The sequence below is a fragment of the Stenella coeruleoalba genome (genome assembly GCF_951394435.1).
Source record: "Stenella coeruleoalba genome assembly, chromosome: 8".
NCBI classification, from domain to species: Eukaryota; Metazoa; Chordata; class Mammalia; order Artiodactyla; family Delphinidae; genus Stenella; species Stenella coeruleoalba.
This window is the reverse complement of record NC_137154.1, coordinates 25352236-25365986: the sequence shown is the minus strand read 5'-3', so window position 1 is coordinate 25365986 and position 13751 is coordinate 25352236. Positions and strand designations below refer to the sequence as shown.

The 13751-nt window shown below is 34.2% G+C and overlaps 1 protein-coding gene across 7 annotated transcripts in view; it reads left to right on the top strand.

Annotated features, from left to right (window-relative positions):
- Positions 1-13111, top strand: part of QSER1 (glutamine and serine rich 1) — a 79247-nt gene extending 66136 nt beyond the window's left edge. For all 7 annotated transcript variants that reach the window (XM_079930793.1, XM_079930788.1, XM_079930787.1 and 4 more), the window contains 5 exons: positions 518-655; positions 3147-3244; positions 6594-6746; positions 7973-8068; positions 9311-13111. In XM_079930793.1, the coding sequence (XP_079786919.1) occupies positions 518-655; positions 3147-3244; positions 6594-6746; positions 7973-8068; positions 9311-9451 (626 nt within the window). In that variant the 3' untranslated portion in view covers positions 9452-13111. The remainder of the gene's footprint in view (positions 1-517; positions 656-3146; positions 3245-6593; positions 6747-7972; positions 8069-9310) is intronic.
- The last annotated feature ends 640 nt before the right edge of the window (positions 13112-13751 follow it).

Below are 13751 nucleotides of genomic sequence, written 5' to 3'. Positions count from 1 at the left end.
AGGCTATGTTTACATTAAAATTTTTTTTTAATATGTGTTGACTCTAGACCAGAATTTTATAGAAATTTTATAGAAACCATCAGTTTTGAAGTAGCATGACCTGGCAGCAGATGTCTGGTAGGGCCAGGGGAGGAGAAACAGGTTCCTATGGGGCAGATGTTTCCAAATGCTGGGCTGGTGTTGGGCTTCAGAGGCACCTGGGAACTTTTTAATTAAAAAGTATAACATTTAAGCTTCATCACCACTACCACCATTACCACCCCGGATTCTGTTTTAATAAGTCCAGCAATCTGTTTTTTTTGTTTTGTTTTAAAAGCTCTCCAGTGACTGTGATGTGCAAAACCACCTTTGAGAATCTCTCACCCACGGTGTTTTTAAAGGCAGAGTGGGAGAACCTTGAATTTGAAGAAATTTTATCTACAACCTTTTATCTGCTTATAGACACTTGCTATAGAGCAGAGTGTTTTTAAAGTTGTCAGGAAGGAGTATTTAATATTTCATCTTTTCTCCCTCCCAGAATTTAATCCTCCAGCTCCCTTTGTCACTCGTTTTTTGAACACAAGAGCAATGAAGGAAACCTTTAAGAGTTACATGGAATTGCTTGTTAGCATTGCTTTGGATCCTGACACAATGCAAGCCTTAGAGAAGAGCAACGGTACAGTCTGCTAAGTAGTACTTTCTTGGTAGTACTTTCTGGATCTTTTTTATTCTTCTCTGTTAGTTACATATTTAATATGTGGTTTTTGTATATGTTGTCAGTTAACAAACTTGATATATTGATTCTATAAAATGGGGTCATAGCTTTTCATGAATTGTTTGAATATACGAACAATTTTATATTGAATATATTTTTAACTGATTTCTACTCATGAGAATATTATGTAACTACCCACTAGTTTCTTTCAATTCTAGAATCTTTATCATCCTCATAACATTTCACCAGTTGTCTGAGTTGCGTGGAAGGTCCAGATGTCAATATATTCTGTTTTATAATAATGGTGTAAAGATTTAAATTGTATATTCGTGTCCAGTAAAAGATACATCACAGAGTAATTATTTTCTAATCAATTAGTAGTAGAACAATAAAGGCCATGGGTTATATTTATTAATATTATTCCTTTTTTACTCTTCCTTTAGTCACTTTTTCTTATGGTAGAGTAGGGATGAAATTGACATAAGAAATAAACTGGTAATTTATATATCTAATGTTGCTCACTAACATTTACCCTTCAGCTACTATAGCATTCACCAGGGACAACTAGAAGAGAGAATAAAAGGATTAACGAGTCAGTTTCCATTATCCTTCTATCAAAATGAGTTGAACAAGTGTAAGATCAAAAAGATAGTAACAATGAATAATCAGTAACAATATACTTCAACAGCAATGCCTAATAATGTATATTGTTTTATTATTTCCACATACTTTGACATACATTATTCTATATTAATCCCAGAACAACTTAGACAGCCATTTTTTGGGTGAAGACAATGATGCTGAGCCTTTTTTGAAAAAGGTTAAGTGAAGAAAAGAAAAAAGGTTAAGTGACTTGCTTAAGAGCCCACAACTTGCAAGTAGCAGAGAAAGGATTAAATCCAAGGTCTTCTAATTTCTAGTCTTGCTTTTTTGACTATATAATCAGAGGCAGTAATTCATACATCAACTATTGTAGAGCTGGAAGAGACGTTAGAGAAGATATTAAATGTGTTTCCTAAAGTTACAGAACAAGTTAGTGGTAGAAGAGCCACAATCAAAACCCAAAATTAATTCCCTAGGTCAGCATTTTGCCAATAAACATTTTCTCTCTCAATCAAAACTCCTTGCATCATAAAATATGCATTTCTTAGTAGTGATCATTTCTGGGTGGTTGTATTTTAAATGATTTTTTTTCTATTGCTTATTTTTTTTTAATTTTCTCCATTTAAAATGAGGGATGAAAATTTTAATGGTTATATTTAAAAATAATCCACAAATGTTTAAAACTTACTTGTGTGAAATGTAAATTTTTATAATACTTGAATAGATTTAATCACTGCTAGAAAGATAAAAAGAAAGCTATCAGGTGTGTTGTGGTGATCTTAGAAAGCATTCCTTATTGAGGACTTTTTCTTCAATTTGAGGGAAGTGTTCTTTTTCTGGTCCCTGTGCTTGTGTTTATTCTCCAATTATAAAGAGTCATTTTGTTTAGCTATGAAATTAGTAACCAGATTCTGAGGGTTATATATACATTTTCAGAAGGGTCATTAAAGCTAATTAGCATTATAAAATGTTGTTATGCTGATAAATTAAATAGTTTAGTAACCTAAAATATTTAATACATCACTAAAAGTAATTAACTTATACTCTGAAAGTGTTTCTCTTAAAAGAGCTTAAAGTTTCAGAACGGTAAAAAAGAAATCATAATCTTTGGGTAAGAAACCTTCATCATACTTTTACTCTCCCCTTTTCTCAAATAACTATTTTGACTCTTCCCTTGTGTATTTGAAACTGGATTTTGACTATTTTTCTTGCCCTACTTTTTCTTTGCCCCAAACTATAGTGAATTAAGAATATCATACTCAGGGCTTCCCTGGTGGCGCAGTAGTTGAGAGTCCGCCTGCTGATGCAGCGGACATGGGTTCATGCCCCGGTCCGGGAAGATCCCACATGCCACGGAGCAGCTGGGCCCGTGAGCCATGGCCGCTGAGCCTGCACGTCTGGAGCCTGTGCTCCGCAACGGGAGAGGCCGCAACAGTGAGAGGCCCGCGTACCGCAAAAAAAAAAGAATATCATACTCAGTATTTTATAAAAAATTTTAATGTTAAATTTATGTTTTGGAATACTGTTATCGTTCACATGGTAAATGAGGTCTGAAGAGATTAGGCAGTTTGCCCACTGGTTGATCAATTCCGGTGGCATAGATGGCGTTAAAACCCAGGACTTTTGATTCTGTCATCACACTATGCTACTTCTTTCTCACTTAGCTATTGTAAACCTATTTTTTCAAGGTAACTTTTGTTCAAAAAGCTTCATGTGCAATATTTTTAAATCAATACTTAATCAGTGAATTTAATGTCAATCTATTAATGTTTTAAAGAAAAGCTGTATTTCTAACAAGTTTTTTTGTTGATAGTTTATCCTGTCACAATAAATTTTTATCTTGTTTTAGATGAGCTACTTTTGCCTCATATGAAAAAAATAGATAGCATGCTGAATGATAACCGAAAGAGACTCCTTTTGAATCTTCATTTGGATCAGTCATTCAAGGTATTTCCGTCAGGTGGTTTATTAGCAAACTCAGTGGCAATCATTGTCTTAGATATAATAGGAAAGAAAATTTTGGGAAGTCATTCTCAGTTTTATAAGATTTTTCCACCCAACAAAAATTTGATTTTTATTCATTATGAGTCTTGTCTGAGCTTGTCTTTTTATTTTATTAAGTATATTCTTAGTGTTAATCATTTGCTTTTCTCTGCTTAAATTCATTTTTCAGGTTTTTATATTCATCTCGTATTCCTTATATATAATAATTTCCAAATGTTTTAAAAAATACTTCCTTTAAACTACTGTATTCCAATCTTGTTTTTCTTTTAAACCTCTTTAAAAATTTCACATTTCATATATACTTAAAATTGGCCTTAGCACAGTTATCAAAATTCCCTTTACTTGCCTACATTACTCAGTATCTGAGGAAAAATTGATCCTCACCTAATGGTAGGAGGTATATACGTCTGTTAATGTATCTTGGCACTATACATTGGTTTTTGGTGTTACCAGAAATAGAGAACAAAAAGCTAATCTAAACTCAGAAAATATATCATAGAAGCTACTTAGTAGTCAAAACTTTCCCGCCTTTTCTTATTCAAAGTATAACATATGGGCTTCCCTGGTGGCGCAGTGGTTGAGAGTCCGCCTGCCGATGCAGGGGTCACGGGTTCGTGCCCCGGTCCGGGAAGATCCCGCATGCCGCGGAGCGGCTGGGCCCGTGAGCCATGGCCGCTGAGCCTGCGCATCTGGAGCCTGTGCTCCACAACGGGAGAGGCCACAACAGTGAGAGGTCCGCGTATCGCAAAAAAAAAAAAAAAAAAAAAAAAAGTATAACATGTAACACCTAGAATCACTTGATTATATCTCTCTCAAGAGAAGTTTTTAGCTTTTTAAAAAACAGACTATATTTTGGAGCAGTTTTAGGTTCACAGCCAAATTGAGCAGGAAGTACAGAGTTTCCATGTGCCCCCTGCCGCCACACCTGAATAACCTCCCATTACCAGCGTCTCCCACCAGAATGTCATGCTGATGAACCTGCACTGACACATCATTACAACCCAAAGTCCATAGTTTACGTGACAGTTCACTCTTGTACATTCCATCGATTTGGACAGACATAACCACTATCATAGTATCGTACAGAGTAGTTTCACTGCCCCCCAAATCCTCTGTGCTCTGTCAGTTCATCCCTTTCTCTCCCCCAGCCTCTGATCTTTTTACTTTTATTCCATAATTTTACCTTTTGCAGAATGTCATATAGTTGAAACCGTACACTATGTAGCTTTGGCTACAGATTGGCTTCTTTCACTTACTAATATGCATTTAAGGTTCTGCCGTGTCTTTTCATGGCAATAGTGAAATAGTTTCTTTCTTTTTAGCCTGAATAATAATCCATTGTCTGAATGTACCACAGTTTATCCATTCACCTACTGAAGGACTGGTTGCTTCCTAGTCCTGGCAATTACTGCTAGACAAGTCTGTGTGAACTTATGTGTGGACATAAGTTGTCAACTCCTTTGGGCAATTTGTATAGCTTTTTCACATCCCTATTTTATCTGAACTCCACATAAAAGTGAAAATCGACTTCATTTTAGCTAGGTGAAAATTAAGGCTCTGAGATTGATTTAGAGGTTATGTGACACCAAACTCTGACTAGTAGTCCTGTATTCTTCACTGACATGTATTGATACTTGCAGAGGGGAAAGAAAAAGTTCAGAAGCTAGTAAGACACCCCGTGCTAAGAATTTGTTCTGCTCACTCCTAGTCCAGTATTTTCTGTTTAACTGCTGTCTTCAAATGAAATATTTTGGGGAGAAATACCATGTTTCCTACAGACAATGGAATGTTGTTATCTGAATATTAACTAAATTTTAAAAATGACCGGTTTTGGTTAACCATTTTAGAGATGTCAAGCCAGTTCTCTAACAACTTGTATTAAAATAAAGCCACCGGGACTTCCCCGATGGTCCAGTGGTAGAGAATCCACCTTAGAATGCAGGGGAGCCGGGTTCAATCCCTGGTCAGGGAACTGACCCTGACCCACGTGCTGCGGGGCAACTGAGCCCATGCACCACAACTGCTAAGCTCACGCACCTCAACTAGAGAGCCTGTGTGCCGCAAACTGCAGAGTCCACGCCCTGGAGCCTGCACGCCACAACTGGAGAGAGAAGCCTGCACACCTCAGCGGAGATCTTGCGTGCCGCAACTAAGACCCGACATAGCCAAAAATAAATAAATAAAATAAATAAATAATAAATAAATATTAAAAAAAAAGAAAAATAAAGCCACCACTTGGAATTTAATAGACTCAGTAGAATTTTTTTTTTTGCGGTACGTGGGCCTCTCACTGTTGCAGCCTCTCCCATTGCGGAGCACAGGCTCCAAACGTGCAGGCTCAGCGGCCATGGCTCACGGGCCCAGCCGCTCCGCGGCATGTGGGATCTTCCTGGACTGGGGCACGAACCCGTGTCCCCTGCATCGGCAGGCGGACTCTCAACCACTGCGCCACCAGGGAAGCCCTCAGTAGATATTTAAATCTTATGCAATAGTTTATGGTGAATAACTGAAATATTCATTTTCATATTCTTGTTTTCACAGGAAAAAACACAAAATTTCTAATTTTGAAATTATAGTTATTTAATATAACTATAAATGATAATAGTGATGTCTATGATAGATAGTTTTCATTTATAGCAATTTGCATTTCAAAGCCAAAACATGCATACAGTATTAAAAGTTAGAATGAAGCTAGAAACAAATAGCTCACTATGGTAGGAAGTGCCAAAAATTCTATTATTTCTATTAATGAAACAGTTCACTCCTACACTTTTGTTTAGAAAATTAAGTTGTTTTAGAATGCACTGTTTGAGGGGTCACAATACCAGGTGCTTGGGAATCTATATAGAGTTTGGGAAAGAGTGACCTTGCAGGTTGAAACTGTTTATAAACAGTTGAAGCTTACAAATGTCCTTCTTTCCCCTGCCTTGAAGCCAGAGAGTCATTACTAGTCTTACTCATTCGGGAGTCCCCATAGTGTCACATGCTGTTGCTTAAATCAGGTCATAAGTTTGGCCCAGATCCAGGGGATGGGGAAGTAGGTTCCACATCTTGATGGGAGGAGCTACAGAGAATTTGTGGCCATGTTTAACACCCCACATATGTTTGTGTATGTTTGTATAGATTGTATATATTTACCGCACCCCATCAGTACCCCCCCACATATATTTTTTGAGTATATGTACATGTATGAATATATTTCTATATTTTTTAAAAATAAGTTTTGAAAAGCTGGAAGTAGTTGAGATCACTTTTCTGATGTCAGTTATTTTTGCTTTATTTTATTGTAAAGAATGCCTTGGAAAGTTTTCCTGAACTAACAATAATTACTCGAGACTCTAAAACAAAAAGTGGGGGATCTGCTATTTCTAAAATCAAAATGAATGGCAAAGCTTATAATAAAAAAACTCTAAGAACTTCTAAAACAACTACTAAATCTGCACAAGTAAGTATATATTGATTGATGTAATTATACCTTCTAGTTTTCAATATAAATCCTACTTCAAACATTGAAACAAGCAAATATTTTACTCTGTTGTTAAATGTGAAATGGTTTCAGGTAGGAATGAGCAGCTCTGGCCTACAGAATAGGGACTCGTTCTTACTTTTTGTTTTTCTCCATTGCCTAGCACAGTATCTGGTATATGGTGAGTGCTCACAAATTTTCTAAATAAGACTAATAATCATCCCATGCTTATAATTATATTTTTAATATTTTTGTGTGTCACTGGGTACAAATGCATACAGATAAGTGGATATGCACACATTCCATAAGATTCAATATTCCATATCTGTAAAATTATTAAAATTGGAATTCATTTATTTTCAAACATAGTCTAAATTATTGCCTTTTCAGAAAGCAGTTTAGCAACATATCAGTTCCCCATCAAAAATGTGTTTTGTAGAATCATTCACAAATGCATAAAAACCATATGCCTTTGCTCATTGTAGAATTAGTTGTAAGAACAATTCCAGTTATATATCACCAGCGTGAGACTAAATAAATAATATTATGTACTTTTTAAAAAGAAGAGAGAGATTCATTCATTCTTTCAATTAAAAAATTTGGTACCTATAGTATACCAAATATAGTTTTGAGTACTAGGAATACAACAGCGAAAAATGGTCCAAAATCCTGCCCTCATATAATTTCTCTTGGGAGGGTGGTGCTTAATAAATAGAAAGATATCCAAGTTTTACTTTGGTTAAAGAAAAAGAATTATAAAAAATAAAACTGCAAAACAATATATATAGTATGATTCCCTTCCCATTACAAAATTAGTGTTATTGATATATGTTATACATATGGAAGCATGCACATGGAAGAATATGTGACATACTGTTAACCTTGTTTACCTCTGAAGCAAGAATTATAGAATTCTTTACCTTGTAAGTCATCTTCTATGTTTACTGTTTAAATTTTTTGTAATGTTTAACTTTTTTGAAATAGTGTATATTTATATTCAGGAAAAAGAATAAAGATTTTAAAATACAATTTAAAATCTTATTTTGAATAAGTTTCTTGTCCATATTAATACATATTAATATCTAGCCATATAAGTCATTTTTAAGATTTCCATTGAGACTTTTGGTCTAGTATTTTCATAAAAGTATTCTTAGTTCAGATGCTCCATGAAATAAATGTGTCTATAAACTCTTTTCTTTTTATAGGAGTTTGCCGTTGATCCAGAGAAAATACAGTTGTATTCTTTGTATCATTCACTCCATCATTATAAATACCATGTTTATCTCATATGTAAAGATGAGGTAATTACTTTTTCGTTTACTTAGAAATGTATGTTTTTCTGAACTTTATGAAGACTGTAGCTGTAGCATTTATATATATAATTTTTAAAGATTACACTGCAGTTACAGTTATTACAAAATATTGGCTATATTCCCTGTGTTGTACAATATATCCCTGTAGCCTGTCTTACACCCAACAGTTTGTACCTCTCACTCCCCAGCCCCTATATTGCCCCTCCTGCCTCCCACTGGTAACCACTAGTTTGTTCTCTATATCTGTGAGTCTGCTTCTTTTTTGTTATATGCACTAGTTAGCTACAGTATTTTTTAATGTTTTAAAGAGAATTGTTAAAAATTGTTTTAAAAAATGTGTCTGTACTCTAAGCGTTGTGCTCAGATTGATCTGAGGCTCACCATCGCATAGGAGCTGTAAGTGGTAATGTTTTTAAGCTGTTATACTCGCTTTACGTTGCCATAATAAATGGCACTTTATTGCATTCTCTTCTCTCATACGTATAATGATCCTGCTTTAATTAATTCTCGTTAGTCACTGCTTTGAATATCTTGCTGTCCTCCTTATCTGTAGAATGGCCTTATCCCAGTTAATTGCGGAGAAAATGGGAGTTTTGTCCCTTGGCATGAAGAAATGATAGTCAAAATTTAATTGTAACTTTTAAGTATCAATTTAAGTTGCTCAGAAATTATGTATGACCATAATAACACTTGGTGGATAGGATGTAAGGATTAATCTCAGAGGTTAAATGGTTGTAGACAGTAAGCTTTTTTGACAAGCATTATCAGTTTTTTAATTAAAAAGGGTTAAGTTGGCTCAAGGCTGTACAATCATGTGTTTGATAATGGTCTGGTGTGGAAAGACGTTCATAAATCTAACCTCTGTCTAGCAAAGGAGAAAGTAAAGATGGTCATGTAAAGTATGTTGGCTATTTTTACAATGCCCTGAAACGCAGAACTTACTCCAAAATTTGCCATTCGGCTTTTAACACAAATGGAAGTAATTGAGAAAGTTTGAACCACTTTTCCTAGCCTTCCTCCCAGCCCCCATGTAGTCAAAAATAATAGGATCAGACCACCCAAATTTATATGAAATAGTCATTCTCTGTGGATGGAATTTTTTAAAAAAATCTGTACTTGTAGGTGAATTTATAAATCCTCTTTTCATTCAGGATATAGAAACAGTAAGCCCTCATGAAGAGCTTATAAAGTGATAAGTATAAACCAATTTGGTATTTCTTTTTATTTTAGATTTCTTCTGTGCAGAAAAAAAATGAAGATTTAGGACAGGAAGAAATTGTCCAACTTTGTATGAAAAATGTAAAATGGGTGGAAGACCTATTTGAAAAATTTGGAGAACTTCTAAATCATGTACAGCAGAAATGTTCCTAACATTTTCACAAAAATTCCATCTATTTTCTAGCACTAATAAGACGGCAGAGGCGGGTGGTCAAAGGGGGTCTAGGGGCCTCAGATAATTGAATGTCAAGCAGTGGTCTCCTGCAAGCACGCCTGCTTTGATCATGAACTTGCATCCTGGTCTCTGCTGAAGGACAGTGGTGCTGCCAAGGAAGTCAGTCCTTTGGAAATGGACCTAAAATCCCACCACGTTTTTATCCTAATGAACGATTTTTCTACTTTGTAAACCATTGGGTAACAGTTTTATTTTCAGAAATGTTTTTTGACAAATGATGAAGCATGCACTAAATATAATTTTTCTTTATTGCTAGAGAGATAACACTTAAGTAACATGATTATTTTTTCCTGACTCTGACTAAACACCAGAATGAAAGAGAGGTGGCAGAAAACATGTTAATATTCATGTCTGACCACAAAATGGAAAGTATTGTACATTATGTAAACATATCTGGTGTGATGTGACATTCTGTATGAGAACATCATCAGTTTAAAATGTAAAATTCAGAAACTGCATTCTGGTTTATGAACTCCTTTTACTTTTAACATGTTCAGGAAACTGGATGTGGAATTGGTGCAATTCTATGACTGCTTTTTGTGTCAAATTATATGGTGATGAAAAAACAATGACATACTATTTTCCCTATCTCAAAGAAAAGTATTTTCCTTTATACTGTTTTTCCTTTGGAAAAATTTTCAATTGTACATTTTATTTCACTAATAGTTGTATTTTTCACAAGGAAAGTGTTGTGGTTATAATTATGTTTGATGTATCTGTACTACACTTTTCATTATTTTCAGTAAATCTTATTTAGTTATATATTGAATTTCTATTGTGAATTCTATCTTGAGGTAACCATTTTTGTTTATACAGATTTGCTTCAGTGTTATCCAGAATATGCATTCAGTACTAGAATTAGTTTAGCTTTATAAATGGGGTTGTGTTAGACACTGCAGGAATTTTCTAATTCATGAAAATAAATTTCTTAGTAAACTAGCACTTGGTTAACTGATCTGTTGAAGTAAAAATTAACCACAATATACATTTTGAAGAATAAAATTTATAATTAGACTACATGCAGTGTTAAACACAGCTTACCCAACTCTTAGAACTGGAAGTGGTAGAGCCCTCCTTTTGGTGCCTTTCCAACCTTTATATATGCTATGGTAGCTCTCTTTAGTTTGATAGCTAGTGTTTCTTCAAGTAGTTTAGCTGAGACCATGAATGTATTAGGTTCAACATGACCTTGTGTTTTATTTGTGTTTGCCAACAGGATGCCTTATTTGTTTGAGAAAAAGATTTACTAGTGTCCTTCTAAATGATCTCCTTTTTTACGATTCTAAAGAAGTTGTTAATCATCATACTTTTATTTTACCACCATTTAGTGCCTTAAGTAAGTCCTATCAAGAAAGCAGTGTTACTGCTCAATGCCCAAATAAGACGTGCTTATGTGGATATTGCTCTTGTCTTGATTTTGAGTTAACAAGCCAACTTCTTACACTTAAAACCTTGGTAAACTGGCAAAGAATTAAAAGTAACACGTGACTTGATTTGAGAATAAACGTTGTAGCATTGGGTGAAAAATGAGTATTTGAGATAAGCTTACATATTTATTTCTGATGGTTATCTTATTGAAAGCAATAATCCTTAATCCAACAATCCTTGTACCTGCCATTAGACAAGATAATCATGGAAATTTCTCTCAAGGATTAAATGTTCCATTTCTGAAAGTCTTTTGAAAACCTGTTTAGGCAGCTTATTTTGAAAACAAAAGTAACCTATTAGATTCATTTTGCCTAACTAACTCAAATGAGAGAATATCAGCAGTGAGAGCATCATAAAATTAATTTTGCTAAGTGGAGAAGAGTAGGAAGCAGCCATATTTCTTTCTGATATTGACTCTGGACAGAATTGGTTTCTTTCATTTCCAAAGTGCAGAAGTAGATAACTACATCTCCTAACGTAGTGTTGTAAGTATACACCTTTACGTTATTTCCCCCAGCTTACTTCCCTGAAACATTGATGGTTTAAACATTTTTAAAAGCCATCCTGCACTTAGGTTAACTCTTGATGTACACGTTTGAAATCACTAGCCACATTTCCTTCATGATAAGACCCATGGAAAACAGAGACCTTTCCTTGTTTCCTGTAGAAAATAACCCATTTCCTTTTCAACTGCAGTTGCCCTTCCAGCTGTTTGCAGTTGTATTCATATTAGTCAAATCAGAGGCCAAGTGTGTGATACTGCCTGGAGGAGAGCCAGTTGCTTTGCACCATCTTCTGTCATTTGATCCATATAGCATAGGTGAAGACGTCAAACTCAGGCCTTAGTGAAGTGGGACTATTAGTATGACATCCACACATGAGTCCTTTCTTTGTATGAAGTTGAATAAATACCTAGCTGGTTAGCATTCACATTCCTTGCCAGGGAGTTTGAAATGTATAATATAGGAATAACCTTAGGTTGTAGATGGAGTTCAAGAGATAAAGCACATGTTGCTACAACCCAGGAAAACCTGTTTAAGAAAGATTGGATTTTCCTACCTACAGAAACCTAGAAACGATTTACTCCTTAAAAAAATCACTTTGTATTGGTAATTACTTCTAGTTCAGATTAGTGGTTAGAGAAAAGGGGCCTCCTTATTCCCATTTCATGATGACCCAGTTTCTACTTAATTGATCTTCTAATGAAGTCATAAATTTATGATTTATGAATTATAGTAAACAATAGAAACTGCCCATTTTTCTGTTATACTATCAGATAGAAAACATTGATGAGATGGAAAAATCTAAACTTAAAATGGCCTAGAAAATATTCAGATTACCTTTAAATTTTTAAATTTCTTTTAATTTCTAAAATAGTGAAAATTATTGATGGCTCACATCATTACTATTTTCAAAGTCTCACTTTCCTTTTACTATACATATTATTTTTGTTAAAGCAGCTATTTTCCAACCTGTGATTTTGGAGATATACCCATAAAGCTAATATGGCAGCAGGGTTATTGAATCAGCTTTGGGTCCCAGAAGTTGCTTCAGATGTGCACGTCGTGAATTTTATTGTATCTATAGAATACAATTTTGTTTTAAACTGTAGTTCCATCTGTTTCTCAGAAATACTTTTCAAAGACTGAAATATCCCAGGATAACTGCTTCTGTGTCAATTACACTTGACACATAACTGCACAAATGAACAATGTACACTATTGGTTGTACATTAACTTACACATATGACTTTTGGCACCTGTGTTCACAAATGCATGTTTTGGCAAATCACTGTTATTTATAAGTGACAATAATTGAAGTTAAGGATACAAAGAAACCTGCATTTGTAGTCCAGAGTTTTAAGTGGTCCATAATACAATGTATGGAAATGTGAAAGACAATTTTGTATATTTGTTTGTTACTAACTCAGATCATTAAAATGAAAACAATTTTTTAAACAACAAGATCAGAATGTTTTGGGGTTTGGTTTTTTTATTTTTAAGAATTGAAAACTGAGGTATTATCCATGCGTCATCATGTTACAGATTCAACGTACATTATAGAGTCCTAAGTAAAGTTATTAGGTACAAATGGTAAAGGGCCCACCCATCATTTTCTCAAATGATTAAGTCAATATTTGATGAGTTATTCAGCTTCAGCTGACAATATCAGAAAGTATTTTGGAGTTTCTGTGTTAAGATACAACTCCTTTAGCCCTTTTCCTCCTATAAAGAAGTATAAGTTCTATAATTTCTAATCTTTATTTGAAAATAATGCATAGCTAGAAGTAATTGCTGATATCCAGATACTTTTTATTATCTATATAAACTGTTGAATAAGTAAAAAGGATTTTGTCTTGACTGATCCTTTAATTTTCAGAATAAGATTCTGCCTTTACTTTCATGTAATATTTTAAAATATTAAGTATTTCAAGTAAAAATATTGTCAGCATATTTGCTAGGTTTTAGTTTTGATTATAAAAGCACTTTTCACTCCTTGATTTTTTTTTTACACAGTACAAAAATAAATCTTTAATCAATGACCTCTATCAAAAATTTTTAAAATTCTGTAACATCTCTGTTTTATTCTCCACTGGCTGCTGAAATTGCTGTTCATTTTAGAAAATGGTCATCGTTCATATATTTTAGAAAATAGTCATTATTCAAATTATACATACGGCAAATCTAAATAATAGTACTTATACTACACTGCTTTGTTAATGTCTTGTTACTATATGGTTCTTTTTATTAGCATTTTTAAAAATATATACTTTGTATCTCAGAGAAGCTC